This window comes from Hemicordylus capensis, chromosome 5 (assembly GCF_027244095.1).
Source record: "Hemicordylus capensis ecotype Gifberg chromosome 5, rHemCap1.1.pri, whole genome shotgun sequence".
Classification (NCBI taxonomy): Eukaryota; Metazoa; Chordata; class Lepidosauria; order Squamata; family Cordylidae; genus Hemicordylus; species Hemicordylus capensis.
Genome location: NC_069661.1, coordinates 114,134,973 through 114,154,626, shown reverse-complemented (window position 1 = coordinate 114,154,626; position 19,654 = coordinate 114,134,973). Strand labels below are relative to the sequence as shown.

The 19,654-nt window shown below is 42.1% G+C and overlaps 1 protein-coding gene and 1 long non-coding RNA gene across 12 annotated transcripts in view; one reads left to right on the top strand and one right to left on the bottom strand.

The window, feature by feature from the left end:
- LOC128326268 (uncharacterized) overlaps positions 1-8,573 on the top strand; it is a 64,353-nt gene extending 55,780 nt beyond the window's left edge. The window contains exon 3 of the long non-coding RNA XR_008307917.1: positions 8,403-8,573. This is a non-coding gene — a long non-coding RNA (uncharacterized LOC128326268). The remainder of the gene's footprint in view (positions 1-8,402) is intronic.
- PPARGC1A (PPARG coactivator 1 alpha) overlaps positions 1-19,654 on the bottom strand; it is a 900,607-nt gene that overhangs the window by 5,991 nt on the left and 874,962 nt on the right. For 9 of the 11 annotated variants that reach the window (XM_053252792.1, XM_053252796.1, XM_053252794.1 and 6 more), the window contains 5 exons: positions 8,406-9,318; positions 7,647-7,751; positions 7,362-7,482; positions 1,873-1,994; positions 1,353-1,504 (listed from right to left, as the gene is read on the bottom strand). In XM_053252792.1, the coding sequence (XP_053108767.1) occupies positions 1,353-1,504; positions 1,873-1,994; positions 7,362-7,482; positions 7,647-7,751; positions 8,406-9,318 (1,413 nt within the window). The remainder of the gene's footprint in view (positions 1-1,352; positions 1,505-1,872; positions 1,995-7,361; positions 7,483-7,646; positions 7,752-8,405; positions 9,319-19,654) is intronic. The other 2 variants (XM_053252799.1, XM_053252793.1) reach the window with 2 other exon arrangements.

Below are 19,654 nucleotides of genomic sequence, written 5' to 3'. Positions count from 1 at the left end.
TCTTTACTGGTTTTTATCAGTCAGCATTTGAACAAATGATTTGCCACCTTTTATATTTTCATCACTGTGCCTCTATCTTTTCAGCAGTCAGCTGCCTTTCCTCAGCTTTACACTATCTATTTAGCCAGTGAAGTGAATTATAGCATATTCACTGTGAACAATGCATATCGCCTTTTATCATTTAGGCTCTGAGAAGACATCCATTGGGTAGAGAAAATATAGATTTGCATTCACTTCCTGTATCACACAAAGCCGAGGGCAGGGCACACAAGATTTCATACAAATCGAATTATAGCATAATGCAGAAAACACAAAGATTGCTGTCATTAATTTACAAAAAACACAATTAGATTATTAATAAGGGCTACAAGTGGCATCACTCTTAATACTATGAGAAATGTTCTATTCTCCCAAACACACCTAAGTAATTTAACTGTTAACATCAATTTCTGTTCAATAGGGTCCATTAAAATGAGATTTTTAATGCCTTAGGACAGACACATTCAGAAGCCACCTTGAAGAATTCGCTCTCTGCCTTATGCACTGCTTAGCACTGCTGGGATAATGCATGAGGAGGTAGGCCAAGGCCTCATGTGGAGGTAGTGAAAATATCTATTTAATTACTGGATTTATAGATGCTTTTCTATATGTGTACTCAGTGTGGTGTACAATAACTTTAGAAATATAAACAATTTTGGAATTTTGATGCTCTTCCTCTGACTGGTGGGTGTACTAGGGCTAGTTAACCTCTGGGCTGATAAATCTCACTGCTACCATTGCTGTAATTTGTTTCTTGGAGCTGCAGGTGGTATGGAGGAAATATCCCTGCTCCCAGAAGTGGCTACTCTATGCAGGCCAATGCCATTTTCTCTTTTAGGGAGTGGTTTCCATACTGAGGCACTGTTGCTGCTGTGGTTCCTTCACTTCTTTTCCATGGACAGAAAATATGAGCAGAGTGCATGAGGAGTCTGCTCACAATGAATTTATCATGTGATTATTCCATCACCAGCACAACTTGCAATCTAAACTGCATGTACTGCCTCACCGCTCAATTCATTTTCAGCACTATTGCACTAGCTCAGTAAACACACATTGGAAATGGTGCTAGTGGTGACGCAGTCTCACAACCACTCTACCATAAAGAGAGCTGGGCCTGCTTTCCATGCCACCCACATAAAAATAGTCAAGAAAAGTGACCTTTCACAATATATCAGAAATACCTGAAGCCAGTTGAAGTTGTAGCTATTTTTCAGATAAGGGTTTCTAAACAATTTGTCTGAAAATTAGAAGATTATACCCAGATTACAGGTCTCAGTTCACGTACTACTCTTTGCAAACAGTAAGTGTCATACCTAGGTCTGCATAGTTAGACTTGCAAAATTGCTTGTGTCCACAAAAATACAGCTCAAAATCAGGCTCATTGGACCGGCGCAAAGTGTATCCATTTTCTAGAGCAGCAAAAGCATCACAAGTGTAACGGTAGGTGATGAAACCATAGCTATCTCTGTAATTAAGAAAACACACTGTTGTGTACAAAGATTTAAAAGGGTTAATGCACATAAATGTAAGAGTTTCCTAGTGCAAGAACTCAGCTGGGGCTCACATACTGTAAATGCCAAAACCATCACATCCATTCATCAGCATGACTGTCCTGCCAGCCAGCTAAATACTTCAATTTCAGATAGGAAATCTCAACTACAGCAAGTTTAATAAATAAGAGTGTAAGGGGGAAAGGCTTTTAAAACATTCAACTTGGCCTCTTTCATAGCAGTTTCAGGGGCAACCCTCTATCCCATAATTGTACTGCCGTTAAATAAATTATAAATGTCTGGAAATATCTAAACAAATTATAATATTAAAGATCAACTTTACCCATCATCCTGCAGATTTACTGTGCACTCCTCAATTTCGCCAAAAACTTCAAACCGGTCCCTCAGTTCTGTTCGGGTCGTGTCAGGCCCAATTTTACCAACATAAATCACACGCTGTTCTTCCTGTTGGTGTGGAAGAACACAGCATTTCCACTTAAATAAGCAAAAAATGGTGATTTAAATATAGATGCATACCATTCTCGGATTTATAATCCCATAAATGTAGCAAATACTTTTAAGACCGCCTAACTTGGGAAGGAAGAGTCACTCTTATCTGAAATGCAGTAGTAACATTTTCTGACAAAAAGGAAAGACTGTTTCAGCACATCCCTGATATAGTGGGCAACAGAAATACCTTTAATTTAAAAAGAACTGGGCTGCATAAACTTTTTATTTTGATTTTTTTTAAATTAAAAAAATGTCCAACAAATGCAACACACAAATTTTGAAAAAGAAGAAAACATATAGAATTGAAAAAATATAATTTAGGAACAACTTTGTTTCATCCAACAAAGGTTCACTGAATCATGATATAAAACTGAAGAATATGCAAAAAGAAAATATAAGCAAAATTAGGTAACTACAGGTTACTCACTTGTAACGTTGATTCTTCTAGTGGTCATCTGTACTTCTACAGATATGGGCTATGCACCTGCAGAGAGACCACATTGGAATCTAACAAGCTTGATTTCCCCTGCTTTGGGCGGGAACCCCGCCCCCAGCCGCGATATGTGGCTGCGGCACTCCTCATCACCTCAGTCACAGAGTCAAGCTTCAGCGACCCTAGTGGGGAGGATGGGAGGGCATGTAGAAGTACAGATGACCACTAGAAGAACCAACGTTACAGGTGAGTAACCTGTAGTTCTTTGACGTGGTATCTGTCTTCTACACATATGGGTGCATGACAAGCAAGCACCCAAGTAGGAGGGAAAAAACAGAGGCAGAAAGAAACAGGAGAAAAAAACAACCAGACTACCAGAGCCAACGAGTTGCTGAGCTGAAAGATACCACGATGTTCGCTGAAGCGCAGACGAAGAAAGACTGAGGGGATGAGGAGTGGAGCAACCACATATAGAAGCTGGGGGCGGGGCTCCCGCCCACAGCAGGCGAAATCGAGCTTGTTAGATTCCGACGTGGTCCCTGTGCAGGCACATAGCCCATATGTAGAAGACAGAGACCACGTTGAAGAAGCTATAACATTGCTTGCATATAGAAAGTTACTCTCCCAGAGACAAAGATATGCACCAACCAACAATTGTGTATCAGCATTTTATGAAATAAATATAGCATTAAGTCTGTAAGGCTATGTGTACGATGTAGTGAAATCTATATAGTTAAGAAATGGTAACCATGTTTTCAAAAAAATCTACAAACAATGGAGTGACATACTGCACAAAGTTATGTGTGCCTTGTAACTTGGTGTCCATGCCGCTCTGTAAAAGCACTCTTGCGCAATAGCAAAAATTGCACAATGGACTTATACAACAGTACTGCTATTGCAAATATTGGCTATACAACTGCACTTGCACAACTGCACTTTCAGATTTATTGCCCTTCTGCAAGAGTGCTCTTGCACAACTGCACAAATGCTATGTTACAAAGCGCACATAACTTTGTGCAGTATGTCAGCCAGTGAATGTAAAACACTTTTAATTTGTGAGGAGATCCTGTCCATGAACAGTAATTCCCAGAACCTGTCAAGCCATGCATGAATGGATGATATGCTAGTCTGTTTTGCCTTGAAGATGGGCTGAACTGTAGGCTGAACAAGCTTGGCCTGATTTTGAACTGGGCCATCGAACCCATTCTTATCTAATCTGACTGGCAGCTCACCAAGTTCTTTGCTAGCAAGATCCTTTGGTCTCAAATCTGGGACTTCAAGTGCATTCTTTGAGTGCCCAATCACTGAGCATTGGCTCTGTCCACACTAACAAAGTCAGTATTTTTCAATAATTCTAAAACTGAACCACAGGACTGCAAGGGCTTCAAGGAATTGCTTGGCTGCTGCACTTGGATCATTTCATTCACCCCATGGTCAAGAGGATAGATGCAAGGATAAGTGATTTTCTACTGTCAATCAATGAAGCTCCATTTAAACATGGCACATCCCACCAATTAACTTCAAATATAAATTTATTCCTCACATGGTTAGACAAGAACATATGGCTGAGGGGGAACATGGCAGATCACAATGGAAATCAAAGGTCAAAGGGGTTTCATTTTCAAAGACAGAGACTGAAATGGATAGATTGCTAAAAAAAAAAAAAAAGAATACAAAAATAAAAACCCTGTATTTTCCTAAAACTGCCCAGTACTAACACATTTGAGATCTGCACAGACCATAGTGCACTCATTAAATCCTCTTTCTGGACATTCCTTTAGTCTTAAAAAAAAATCTAACCACAGACAGAACACCATGTTGGGAATACACAATCATAGCATCGGTTTCATTTTCATACTTCTTGGCTTTATTTAAGATGTCTTACTTCCTAATGGGCCTGCTTTCGAATGGGGGAGGATTCAGCTCATAAATTTGGAAATGGTAAAGACTTGCACACATACAGTAATATTTCCCCCACAGAATGTCTTACCAAAAAAAAAACAAAAAACAAACACACCCAAAACTTAACTGCGCTGAACCACTTGATATGAAACAATTCGATTGACACTAGCTATTGAACCTAAATGACTGACCAGATGGAGCATAACATAACAGCAGACTTTCTAATACACTTCATCTCAGATAATATATCTAGATTGGAGAGAAAAAACCCATAATGTTTCATGCAACAACACTGAAAACGTAATAGAGCTATGTGATAGGAATGTATACTGCATATGCTTCCACAAGATTCGTCATGAGTGTAATTATTTTTGGCTTTTATTTCCCCTTCTCCTCTTTTTTTTTGGAGGGAGGGACAACCCTGCTAAAATTGAGCCATTAAAAATAAGCTTGGTAAAGTACAATTAAGGGAATAAGTAAAAACGACCAAATCACAGAAATTCAAATTTAAAACTGAAATGTACCATATGTCCTCCAATATGCAAGTGCAACGAGAGATTCTTCTAACTATTCCCTTACACAGCATACCATTGTTCTGTGTATTGGAGGGCATATGGTACATTTCGACTCTGACATCGACTGAAGTTGCCTTTAGGTAATTCCAGTAGGATTACAAGGGCTTTATTTGTAGCATCTCTTATATGGACACATACATTTATTGGAGGAATAGAAACAATGAAAGGTAACACAAAATTAATTTTAAATAGCAATTTATTTTGATGTATATTTATTTATTGCATTATATCCAGCCTTTCCCCTGAAAAACATAAGGAAAACCCTACATAATTAAGGTCTGTGTAGTTCAGCATCCTGTGATCCTGTCATGCAACAATCCACCACCCACACTGTAAGTCCCCCAGCTACTGGTATTTAGAGGTACACTGCCTGCATATGGAGTCTTCCTTTAGTTACCAAGTCTAACAGCCTTTGAGAGAGCTATCTATTATTTGTTTCCAATTCCCCTTTAAGGGCATCTATGTCAGTCATCATTACCATTATCTTTCAGCAGTGAATTACCATTATCTTTCAGCAGTGAAAAAATTCAGGGAGATCCAAATGGTGTACACAGGATTCCCAGGCAGACCCCTCTAGCCTCCCAGCTAGACAATGATCAGAACTGAAACTGCTTTGATTCAGCATAGTTGCATCATCATATCGCTTCAGACCAAAATTGTGTAGAAGGGACTGATGATGTGTTTATTTGTTTCTACACCTGCATACCCTGATCCATTGGAGGTTTAGATACTAGTCTCAGGAAATCACATCTCTTTTCTCTCATAGGAAGCTGCCATATACTGAGTCAGACCATTGGTCTAGCTAGCTCAGTATTGTCTTCACAGACTGGCAGCGGCTTCTCCAAGGCTGCAGGCAGGAATCTCTCTCAGCCCTATCTTGAAGAAGCCAGGGAGGGAACTTGGAGCCTAGATGCTCTTCCCAGAGCGGCTCCATTCCCTGAGGGGAATATCTTACAGTGCTCACACTTCTAGTCTCCCTTTCAAATGCAACCAGGGCAGACCCTGCTTAGCTAAGGGGACAGGTTATGCTTGCTACCACAAGACCAGCTCTCCTCTCCAAAAGAAGCTGCCATATGCTGAGTCAGACTATAGGTCCATCTAGCTCAGTATTGTCTACACAGACTGGCAGCGGCTTCTCCAATGTTGCAGGCAGGAATCTCTCTCAGCCCTATCTTGGAGATGCTGTCAGGGAGGGAACTTGGAACCTTCTGCTCTTCCCAGAGCGGCTCCATCCCCTGAAGGGCTCACATATTTAGTCTCCCTTTCAAATGCAGCCAGGGCAGACCCTGCTTAGCGAAGGGGACAAGTCATGCTTGCTACCACAAGACCAGCTCTCGCCCCACATATAATGACCTTGCTTGCGTGGTATAGCCCCACTCATAAATTTCCATGGCTATTGCAGGCTATTATACTGCTTAACATGGAGGAAAGTGCTTGGCAAGCTTTGGAGCACCACATTAACACTATGACACATCTCACTCCCTCAGGACACAACTAAAAGGATGCAAGACTTTGCCACTTATAGTACTTGGAAAAAAGTGTAGATGAACATTCCAACCTACTCTTTTATGCATTTGGGTGTGTGTGAGAGAGAGAGAGAGAGAGAGAAAGAGAGAGAAATATATACATGCATAGAAAACTGAAACTTAAGGTGGTAGTCCTGTTCCACCAACTAAACCTTATGCCAGTACTTTAAGTCCTACTGTGACCACTTAGTTTCTTGCTGAAAGCATATCTGCACTACAGATAGGAACTGGTTTAAAAATCATTCCTCTCCTTAGGGAACCATAGTTTCTGAGAGAGGGGTAGGGAAGATCTGCTTAGCTACAGAAAATTCTCGGCATCCTTACAGAACTACAATTCCTTGGATTCTTTCAGGGCTGCCGTGACATTTAACACTGGCACAAAACTGATATAACTTTGTCATATAGATATGTCCTGAAAAGAGCATATACATCAGAGTTGTTTTTTTAAGGGTAAATTACATTTTTGTCCACATCAGAGAGGATAGTTCTTCTGTGGTGGATTTATATATTTCTATGCATTCATATGCTGTCTAAATACGAGTTACTGTACTGCTTACTATCCATGACAAAGCCCTTTTCTGATACATTTTTGGTAGCTATTGAATGTAGAAAATGATGATTTATAGTAGCTTTTAAAATATTACATTTTAAAGGCAAAGCGAGCACTGAAATGAAAGCATATTGGAGTGTTAAGAGATCAGAATTATTGAGAAATGCATGTGAAGAGATTAGTGTGTGTGTTTTGTTCATTCCGTTCTAAGGGGAAAATGTAGAAAAGGTCCCCTTATTTTTTATTTACACCACCACCACCACTACCACCCCCCGGCAAAAAAAGAAAGAAAAACAAATCTCTTTCAAAATGAGAAGTTATCTACATAGTGCTTACAATTGCTTTCTGCCTCTGTCTCTCCCTTTGTTTGGCCCTTTCGGATTCCCGTTTTTCATATTCTTTGCGGTATTCTTCCCTCTTCAGCCTTTCATGCTGATATTCCTCATAGCTGTCATATCTAAGAGACATAACTTAATCATTAAATCAATTGCTTGAATTTCCCAGAGGTGCAATAAATAATAAGGATAGGGTTTTTTGTTGTTGTTGTTGTTGCACAAAACACACACTATGTAAAAAAAAAAACACCCAACAGATATATTGAAGTATGATGTGCTGTACTACCTGGGTCTACGGCTATATGGTGATCTGGATCGTGATTTTGAATACAAGGGAGAACTTCTATATGCCCAGGGTCTACAAAGAGTAGACTCATAATAGTAAGAAGATCTGTTAGGAGAAATTTTAAAAACAACATTTGATTTGGTCACATAAGAAAAGTCATTCATATAGTGCTTCTTATGACCCAAATCCATAGTCCCCCCTCCCCTGGCTGCTCTAAGGTTTTCTAATGATATTTGGTGTAATATCTTGGTTTACTAAGAACGTATGAACTGCCTTGCTGGATCAGACTGAAAGGTCCACCTAGTTCAGCATTCTTCTCCTACAGTGGATAGCCAGCTCTCTCCAGGCAGCCCCTAAGATCAAGCTATCAACAGGGCTGCCTATAATAATGCAGACCCCATTTGGCCAATATCCACTGATCTTGGATCTTCCACATATTCATCTTAAGCATTTTAAACACACTATCATGAGCTATCGTGGCACATGCCATGATAATGAGTGTCATACATTAATTATGCATTGTATGAAGAAGTACTTCCTATTTTGTAATTTATTTACGGAGATGAGAATAGATTACCAAGACAGTGATAGCCACTCTCACTCTCATTTCATATTAACAGTAACTATTCAAGGATAAAAGTTAATACAGCAGCCTTCTCAAAAACTATATTTTCTACAAACCATCGATTCACATTCCATGGCTTCATATAACAATCATACCGGGTGTTGTTATTTTGCATTTCTTTCCCCATATAGTACCTTGAAGAGGATCGACTGCATGGTGACCTTGATCTCGATCGGGAATATGGAGAACGGGAACAAGACCTGCGCTGAGGAAAGGATCTTGATAGAGAGCGTATCCTTTGGAATCTTTGAGAAAGCAAGGATTTGGGTGGAGACACTGAATCTCTGCATGGAGAGTTAAGGGAAGAACAAGAAGGTGACAGGTCAAACAACGAGTAGACTTGCGTCCCATCCCACGAGCAGCATAATTTGTCACTTTCATCTTCACTGTCATCGAAAAGACCATCCATAGCTAGTCCTGAATTTATAAACATAGGTAGTTTGGAGAGCTGTTCATCACTATGATCACTGTCCTTTAGTTCACTGATTTTAGTGGTCGTTTCCTCGAAAACAGCTTGGCTAGGGTGACCAAAGTGCTTATTGAGCTCAGCGCGAATTTCTTGGTCTTGGAGCTGTTTCCGATTGTTGTGTTGTGAATCCTGCTTGCTCGCCTGTGAAGTCTCTCTCTTGTTGTATTGGTTGTGTTGTTCGAAAGAACAAATATGACACCGCCGCCCAGGCAAGCAGCCATTTAATTCTACTTGATTGGAATCCTGAAGTTCCTGGGATAGTTTAATGTGCATTTCTGTTTTTGAATTAACAGATTGACAGTAGTCATGGTCACCAAACAGCCGCAAACCAGGCCGCTTTGTCTTCCTCTCTTCATGACCAATAGATAGTACAGCTGTCTTGCTAAGCTGTGCATACAGCTCTGACTGTTCTGGACCCTTCCGAACTGAGTTATGTCCTTGAGAGCTGGAAGACTCACTACAGCGGGGTTTTTTGGAAGGTGGCACAACGGTCTTGCATGATGACTTCAGCTTTGGTGAAGTCCTAAAAGGGTTGTCTTGGTTGGCTTTGTGAGGAGGGGTTGTAGGTGGAGTTAGGCCTAAGATCAAAGCAATGCAAGAAAACAACAACTTAGTCTTAGTACACAGGTTCTATCCTTACACTTCCAAAAATCCAGATTCCCAGAGCACCTGTGTGATGCTGCCTCTTGTCTCTTTCCCCTTTCCCGTGAAGACTTTGCTTTAACCCCTTAATCCTCATCCCCTAGTGAACCTAACCTCTTACTACTGAAGTGAACACACATTCTTCCCCTGCATATTTTATTCTCTTTCCTCTCCCTCTCCCTCTCTTTGGCTCCCTGTGCTGAATTTTAGATTATAAGCTCCTCAAAGCAGGAATTTGTCTTTTTATTGAATAGCTTTATTATGATCATTGATCAGCTATATATACAAACAAATGATATTGCATTCAGATAAGAAGTAAATCATACAGAATACACCAACATCGAAGCCTCATGTAACAACATCTAAAAAGAAGGGCTTGTCTTTTTATTGTTACTCTGTAAACCTTTATGCACTCTGACAGCAATGTGCATTGATGATGACTGTGATAATAATGCTAATGGACAACATCCAAACTAGTGAATCACGATTAAGCATCCTTGAAACTAATGGCAAGTTAGTCATGACTAACCTAAGCCTCATTAATTTCAATGTGATTTAGTCATGACTAACTTAGTCTGGACGCTGCCTAATATTACCTTAACATTAAAAGAACCCAAAGCAACTTGATTAAATTCTTGATTGAATATCAAGATCTTTTTTAAAAAATGAACATCAATATTTTTTAACCCTCTATGTGGCATAAATGCAATGTTGATGTATTAAAGGTCCCTTTTGAGCTTCCTTTCAGTGGTGTGAGACAGCTGCTGTGCAGTTCCTTTTTGCCCCACCTGTTAATGCCCCAAGTCCAAGAACGTGAAGGAGTAGTGAATGTTGTGGGTCCTTTCCACACCAGGATTATCTTTCTAGGCATTGGGGAAATTCCAAGTAATAGGGTCCTCCCACATGGCCTTGATCTTACAGCAATGTGGGAGAGGCATATGGCTCAATGGCTCCCAAGCTGTTAAAAGTAGTTTCAAAAGGAAACCCAAAATATAACCCATTAATAATGGGAATACTTAGTGCTTCAAAACACCAAACCCAATAGCAGCTGAATCCAACAAACCTTCTCACATTGCTTTTAGCAGCTTCTTAGGGCTTTATATTTTAGGGCTTTGGGCTTTATACTAGGGCTTTTAAAATATTTATACATAAAATAAATTTGTATCATTATAATGACATTCATTATACACAGCTTAAAAAAAAATATTAGGACATATACAAAATTTTCTACTATAGCCCACCATGCCCAAGCCAAAAAAAAAAAAAAAAAAATTAGAACAAAAAAACCTGGAGAAAAGTAAATTTGATACGGATAAGAAGAGTGCTTCAGGAATACAAGGCAGTGAAAGACTGCAAAGGCCAAGAGTAGCTCTACAGTTGGACAGCAAAGATTCTGGTCTGTGGAATTCATTAACTTAGTAAGCCCTTGCTAAGGTACACAACATACATGCTGGGAAGCAAAAGAACTAAGTTTTCCTAAAACAGGGTTCTGCTACAAAAGAGTAAGCAAAGAACAGTCCTGAAACTGAAATAGCAACTAACTAGTTTAAACTGCACTCAGCACCAGCAAGTATCATGAGGGAAACAGACTGAAATTTACCCGAGGTTTAGCAAATAGAGGATTAAGTAAATAAAGAGAAGACAAATGTCAGATCAAGAACTACCAGTTCCGCGCCCCCCCCCCCCACAGCATGATGTTAATTTACTATGCTAGATCTCTTTGTAGAGATGAAAGATCACACACAGCCACAATGAAATCCCTAAAATGAAAGAAGTAAAAGCTTTTCATCCCACTGCTGATATTTTTGTGCAGTGGATGTCTTTTGGGCTTTATAAAAGGTAATGCTAAAGGAAGAAAGTTTGGTGGGGTTTTTTATTATTCCTTTCCTTCCATTTTTTGGGCAGACTACTGGAGAGTAAATCTTCATAGCTGTTAGGTAAAGTTGGTCAATGAGACAGAATTCTAAAGAAAATTCAGAAATTTCCATCAATAGAGATTTTCATGGAATGCTAGGTGTCTTTGAGGAAATTTTAGATATTACGTTTCCTTCCTCACAGCACCAGAAGTACTTCAGGATTGCTAAGCAGAATTTTATTGAACTACATACAGGAGAACCTCATGATCCGTAGTTGGGTAAAAGACACCTGACCTTGGCATAAGTGGGGAAAGTGTGGGGGACAATAATCCATGGGTCAGGGTGGCTAGAGATGACTGTGGAGGAAATGATCACCATTTTGTTTCTTGGAGCCACAAAATGACTTCGTTTAAGGTGGGGGGAAATGGCAATTTTCGGCCAATTTTCAGCTGATTTACGGGCATTCTGGGGCACATTCTGGAAGCAGCAAAGCATGGTAAGGAGCTCCCCTGCTGTGTTGCTCCATGAAAATTTGCCAATTTTTGGCCATTTTCAATCATTTTCAGCTGACTGGGAACCAAACCCCCACAAACCCATTGACTTCAATGCCTCGATATTTGTGGTTTCCATATCCATGGCTGCAGCTGGGAACAGAACCCCTGTGAATACTGAGGTCCTCCTGTACTTCAATTTTACTATACAGACTGAAGATCCCAGTTCATAAAAGCTGATTCAGTGAGAGGGACAAATGCATGATTTTAAAAGAAGAAAAACCCAACTAATTCTGTATAGAGCCAGCTGAAACCTGATGAGGCACTGCCCTTCCCCAGTAGCACCTTTTCCCTTCCATAACTTTTCCTTTTGTTACCTGGTGGTGCTCCCAGGAGATGCTTAAGGCCACCCTATTCCATTTAAAAAACCAACAGAGAACAAGAGGAGCAGGGGAAGAAGCAGCAGTAGTGGCTGGTGCATTGCTGGGACACCATTCCCATCTCATTTTGGTGCCTTGCTAACTGAGCAATGACACATATTTTAAAGTGGCAGCTCTCTTATATTTAGCAGCGGGAGAGCAACATCCCTATTTATCCCAGCATAGCACCCCCAATGTCTGTTATTGGTGCCCCACCCTCATCTTTTAAAAGATTGCGAGCCCTTTGAGAGCTTTTTGTTTGTTTGCTGAAAAGCAGTTTACAGTTCCACTAGTAATAATGGGGTGCAAATATTAGTTCAGTAGTTGACATGAAGTGCAGCATTACAGAGCCATAATGCCACATCCTAGGGCTGCTGCAGACTTCGAAAGACAGCCCTAATGACATTTTGAAGTAGCAACTGCAGAAGGAGCAGGTTACCCCTTTGTCATCAATGGAGAAACCTCTGGAAATGCTGCTTCTGCAATCATTGCTCAAAAACAGCATTTGGGCTGCCCTTGAAGTCCACAGTAGTCCAGCTCTGTAACACCGAGCACCGAACAGGCTATTTAGGCATACAGTGGAGTAGATGAGTATAAATGGCACATATTTTATATGGTTTGCAGCAGGAGAAAAAAAATCATTTGTCACTGTCTGGCACTCCCAAAGGAACATAAAACAGAGTGTATGTGTCATTCTATTACCTGCCATGAAGTTGGCTCAACTGGGAAAACAAAAGTGGGGGCGGGGGGGAGGAAGAGGAAGTTGGTAACTGCAAGCCATGAATACTTGATATATGTTTGAACATTTGAAAAAGATGTAAATGAACTATTCATGTGTGCATTAAGCACTTCTTTTAATGGCAACTAGGTGAGCAAGAGGAATGTATATTGTTCAAAACAATATTAAGTTCAGACATAAGCACAGAGAACAATCCAACATTTACATATAAAAAGTGGTACAACTTTCCCTTATTTTGCATTTCTTCCTCTTCCACACAATTTCAGATTAAAGGCACTTTGGGATTGTAAACAGGTTTTAGAGAAAGTGTTCTAATCAATTTAACTCAACCGCAAAGATGCAAAAACTTCCAGATAGGCAAAAAGTAAAAGTTTGCCTGGAAAAGAGAACAGAACAATTACAGAGAGGAAGAAAGAAACCTATGACTGAAAACCCAAAGGACTGACAAGGAACACAAATTATGTGCCAATATGCATTTTGAGGGAGTTATCCAGCCATGGCTTTATGCTGTGGGGTATCCAAAGAGGGAATCTGCTTAGCAGTAGATTCACAGCTGTTTAATTCAGGTGATTAGATGGGCCATTCACATAGGGTCGGTTCTTGTCCGCATTCCCTGCAGATCTTCCCACAGCTTGCTCCTGTTTTTCTCTCCAACCAATCACATCCTGGGAGGAGGTGAGAGACACCTCACTTCATTATTTCACTTCATTATTCCTTTTTTTTTTAATTTGACAAGGTGGTGTTCCGCAAGAAACAGTTAAAACAGAATGCTTTACCCAAACCTGCCAAATCTCACCCAAATCTTTGCTGATTTTTATAATGAGCTTGCCTTTTGACTGCCTTCATCAACTCACCTCCGATCACTTAAGAGGCCATAGAAGTTTAAAGTAGAAATCACTGCTTTCTCTCTGTGATGAAGAAAAATGCAGCCTCATAGAATCAGCTCAGTCACAGAGGGCTGTAGTCTTCATTGTTAAGCTTCCAGGCAGGCATCCTCCAACAACATCTGCATATCTAAAGCCTGCCTATCTGCCTGATTTGCAGTGTCTATGTTCCTATGATGGCCATGCTTCAATAAGATGAAGCCAGAGATTCATATATGAATTAAAAGTAGGCAAAAGACTGGGAGTAGCACTAGCAAGGATCTTGTACATGTTGAAAGCATAGGAAGGCCCCAGAGGCATAATGATAGGGGGGCAGGGGGGACATGTGCCCCCGGCGCCATCCCGGCGGGTCACGTGGGGGGCGGCAAAAAGTGGCTTCCCCCCCGCACCCCACTGGATCGCCCGCCGAGTGTGGAGGTGGGCGTGCGGTGGCGGCGATTTGGCGGTGGCGGGCCAGGCGGTGGCGGGCCAGGCGGCGGCGGCAGGTTGCCCGTGGCGTTGGCGATGGCCTGTACTAGTAGCGGGCTGAGCGGCGGTGCCCGCCGAGGACTAGTGCAGAGCGGCGCCGAGCCTGCCAGGCGCGCCTGCGCAGTTGGGAAGCGGCGCCGGGCCAGAAGGCAGGCTCGGCGCCGCTCTGCACTAGTCCTCGGCGGGCGATCCGCCACGCCACCGCTCGGCCCGCTACTAGTACAGGCCATCGCCAACGCTTCGGGCGTCCCGCCGCCGCCTGGCCTGCCACCGCCAAATTGCTGCTGCCCGCCCGCTGCCGAATTGCCGCTGAATCTTCGCCACTGCTGCGATCTGCTGCCTGGGGGGTGCCGCGCCGCCGCCAGGTATGTGGGGGCCGAGGGGCAGCGGGGGGGGGGGCGCTCTGGGCGCTGTTTCTCCCCGATACGCCACTGGAAGGCCCACATTTAGCATTCCCGTTCTTGCTTGCATTTAACTCAGGAATTTCTCTCTCCTCCTTTTCTTCTGGACTCCCTCCGCAGAATTTTAATAATTTGCCATAACCTCTCCCCCAGTGCTCACAATCAGTGTTCTCTCTATTTTTTTTTTTCATCTATGTGTGGAATGAGTTTTGTTCTGGGTAGCAATATCAAGGAAGTGTGTGCGCACATTCAGAGTGCGGCCTTCCTGATTCAACCTGAGCAGGGTCTAAAATTAACTGAGCGGACATCAGAAAATGCATGAGCACGGACACATCTTAGAGGGAACAGTGCTCACGACTGCAAATCACTCAAAGAGCAGACCATAACGAACACAACTGTCAAACTCCGCTTCGTTTAGCCTTGGGGAAGATCGGTGAAACAAGTTGCCAAGCAGTGGCTTCTGCTGACACTTGGCGTTCTGCTAGTTCACCCAAGTCTTCAGTTCCTTGCAAACTGCAAGACTCTCCCCTCGACTTCAAACATTTTTGGAGATTGACCTGGCAAGGAGTAACCTGCTCAATAATCCAGCGGGGGATGTGGGGAGAGAGAGAGAAAAAAAAGAACCAGCTTTTATTAGTTGGAGATAGTCACTCCTGCTGCCAGCCCCGCCCCATCCACAGGCATGGCATAAGGTGTGTGTCAAGAGCTGGATGCATTAGGACAGCCTCACTGAATGGTGAGGAGGCAGAACAGGAATGTACAGAAAGATCCAATTGTGCAAACCAAGGACTACAGGCTCTTCTCCTTTTATAAAAATGAAGGCAACCATTTATCATTATGCCCCTTGCTCTCCTATGTATTTTGAAACATGGGTTACAGTCCATTTAAGAATGAAGATTACTGAGACTAAATATTCCATTAACTGCCTAGTACCACTTGTTGCCTGTCATTCAGTTCTGCACCTGAAAAAGTAAGCTTGATTTTAGGTTACTGGCCCACATGGTGCGCAGCATAATGCAGGTGGTTCCAAGTTGTCCATGTTGCTCAAGACAGTGCCAGTGTTTTCATGCAAGTGTGTAAATACTTCAAGTAGTGCACCCACATTCTAGCAGCACTATTTACAGTTTCCAGTGTGAGCAGTGCTCGGAGTGCAGGTACACTACTTAAAGTATGTGTGTATTGCCATGGAATTTGAACTCTTGTATAAAAATGAAGACCACTGGAGGTTCTTAGGACCCCAGCAGTACAGGTGGCTCAGAACTGCCAGTGCTATGCTGATGTGGGCCACTGTTGTTAGGTTAAAGGAAATATCCATCACTTTGATCATACAATCAAGTGAAAAAAATAAAGAGGCGGGTCTTACGATTCGTGAGACCCGCTTTTTAAAAAACTGCAAGGAGAGCGGGCTAAGCCCGCTCTCCCCGCAGACGAGAGGACAGGGAGCCCTGGGCAGCCGGATCGGCCACCCAAACAGTTGCCGTCTCCGTGACAGATTTGGCGGGGGGTGGGGGAGCGGGGGCCGCGCAGCGGGCAGGGCATACTGGGGAGACGCCCGGAGCCAGCTTTTCACCTCCCGGCTGAGGGTCTACTCATGAGTAGGAGCGGCACGAAGGCGCGGCACGGCTACTCACGATTGTAAAAAGCAGGTTTGCAGAGCACTCCCTCCGCAAACCTGCTTTTTACCAGGGGTTCGAGAGTGGGTTAGCTGCTCCAGAATCACCGGGCTCAGCTGCAAGCCCAGTGGTTCTGATGATCAGCAAAAATCAGGCTAGTGGAGCCTAGCCCGATTTTTGCTGATCGTCAGAATAGCCCCAAAGTCAACTTCAAAGTGGTTCCAGTGGTTCCAACCAGGCTGGGATCCAAAAAGCTCAATCCTAAGGGGCTTGGACATGCCCAGTGCAAGCTTTAACTAGTTTTCTTTGAAAAGCAGATAGATACCCAGATGCCATATTACAAACTGATTTTGAAAATTCCTTTATTTTCAAAGCAAATCAGCCCATGGTGTGGGAAACCTGCCATTCAAGCAACACAGCCCTCCCCCTGGGTTGCACAGTTTTTTTGATCCTGGCTAGAGAGCCTACTAGTGTGCTAATTCAGTCTACCTGGTACGTGCCACCCACACTCGGGCAGAGACCATTTCTCTAGTCCAAACAGCAGGCAGGATTAGCAAGATCAGCACAGAGAATCCAAAGAAAGGGACAACACAATGATCAAGTGTTAATCTCCCCTACGCTTGTCTAGGTTTTGTAACTGTACAAAAAGGCAGAGAGGAGTACATATGGAAGCAATCCATTGCACAAAGTTGACACTGTTTGTCCAGGAAAGATATTCATTTTTGAGGAGGAATTTAAAGGAAGGTTGCATTTGGTAAAGTGGATGACTTCTCCATAAGACACCCTTTTAGATGAGCCACTGAATTTCACCCATAAGAAAGACTCAAGGCAAATTTGGAGAATCCTGCTCAGGAGGTAAAAACTTGAGACATTAAATTAATCTGGCATTCAGGAGCATTTTCTAGATCTCTAACATTGCACAAAGAAGAAGGTGAAGAGAAATAAACAGCAGATCTAATTAGAGGCGAGAAGCGGGGAGCCTTAAATCCAAGGACAAAGAACTGAAGATATAGGGAGTAAAAGGGAATCAGCATAGAGGCTTAACAACAACTCCCCTACATTATATAGCTGTTTTGTTGAAGCAAAGCAGGAAATTAGCAAAAATGGAAACTAAACAGATGAGTGTTAACACAAACACTCACCCAGATTTTGTCTAGATATGCAACAAAATAAGACAGGAATGAGGTGGCAGAATGGGCTGTACCACTTTACTGTGCAGGTAGGGAATACCACTTTTGAATTTGTGCCCTCATTAAAACAATTGCTCTCTACAAAACAGCCAACAACTAAAACCACCAACAACTAGCATACATAAAGCAGTCACATTCTAGTCCAGCACTTTTCCTGCTGTGATGGTTCTCTATTTGCAAGGAATGTTTAACATATGGGAGCAAAAAATTTGCACTCCCCCCCTCCGGATGCCTGTAGTCTTATTAAGTGGTACATATACAACATATTCTGCCACTTTGTTCTATTCTGTGTGCAGACCAGATCTAAGTTTTGGGAATTAAAGTGTTTCAAAATGTATGCTTTAAAATGTAAAGTGTGAACAACTGGTACATAGTTGGAATTTGTACATTTATGTATCATACACATGCTTATTAAGGAACCAGGACTGGTTATGGCTCCATCTTGACTAAGTTTTCAGTAGCAAAGCCAGATTTTCCACTGTATAAAAGTCCTTGACTGTCAGTAGAAAAAGTTTACACTATGCAAGTAAGTTCCACAGAAATTCTTCAACCCATATTTTCTTCCTTTCTATGATCAGACTGTGCCCACTTGCCCTGAATGTAAAGTTGGAGAAAATTAGTCCCATATTTATTCACAACAAGTATCACCTCTGCTTTGCCTTTACTCTAATCACAGTAATCTGAGTTCCATCTCATGCCATGATCCTAAATCAATAGTGCTAAAATATTCTGCACCCTTTTGGATTATTTCACGCTGGCTGATTTTCCCTCAGCAAATGTGTACATTTTGGCGTTGACAGTGCAAGGTATATTCCATGCTCTCTCTTGAACTTAGCAGGTTTTGACAGATTTATGTAAGGACAGATGGCCATTACAGGCTGAAGGCTGACAAGAGGCAGTTCAGAGCATTGTTAACACACTTGCACAAACTCTCAGCAGTGCGGCACTGTGCAGAATGTAATTCAGACTATAGCTTTTTTATTGCTGCCTATTTTCTTTTGTCAAAAGCGCCTGCTGTGCACAGCAACAAATGGCTGCCATTACCCGGAATGTAATGGGTGTCAGACAAATCACGTAACACAAACAATCAAGAGTATGTAGGTCATATTTCAACAGAGCACAACCTTAGCAATATTTATGATTACTGCATTGAAATGTGCTCTATAATAAACAAGTACCTCTACATCACTCACACTTATGTACTTCTGCACAGCAAACCCGTTAGAAGTGGTGCAATAATCTTCCCTTAAAAACAAGCCTTTTTAATGTTGTTGTTGGTGGTGGTGGTGGTAAGGTATTCTCCCTCCATGCCACAGTATTAAAAAAATTAGAGTTGCCACCAAATTTCTTATGAAGTTGGGTATGAAAGTGAGGTTCCTGCTCGAGCAAAACTCTGGAGGCATTTTAGCAGAAGGAAACAAAGAATGTTAAGACAACTAGCAAAACTTCTTTGGGGCGATGTCCATGTCTCTAAATTGCTACCAAGTTTTGCCTAAAGCAAGATTTCAAGACTTTGAAAATCCTGCTCATGAAACATCTGAGGAATGTAGCAGAACAAAACTTTGATAAGCCTTACAGAATTTCTCAGGGGTTTCCTAATATCCCTAAAAGGTTCTCCTGAAAAGGCCTTTTATTCGCTCGAAACGTTTTTGCAAACACTGCAGAGACAACCAGTTCTTTGCTGCTTCCTTCTCTTCCCAGCTGGGTGCTTCACAAGCAGGATTTCCCAACAACTAGCTCCACACCCTCACCTCTTGCACATATAATTGTGGTTCTTCTGCAAAGTCTGTACACATACACTGCTCTGCATGGAGGTAAACATTTTTCAGCTCCATGCCACAAACTCATATGACTCTCTACTTTAAGACATCACACTTTTTTTGCACTGCTGGAAAACACACATAACCTCATGTTTTTGCAACAATGAAGCTTTGCCTACACTACCATTCCTAGTATCTATCTATATAATTCTCTAAAGCTAATCCCATGCATAGCAGCTCTCGCAAGAGATCATGAGCAGAAGCACCGTGGTGACTGGGCAGTGGGGATTCCATATGCAAATAGGGGGGAGGAGCCTGTGATGGTTAAGGATAAAAGGAAAGTGGGCAGGGGTCTGCGAAGAGAGAGGTCGTGAGGGAGGAAAGAGCCCCTTCAGGATAAGGAGGTTGCCATTGTGTGAATAGATGAGGAAACAAGATGAACAAGATCTGT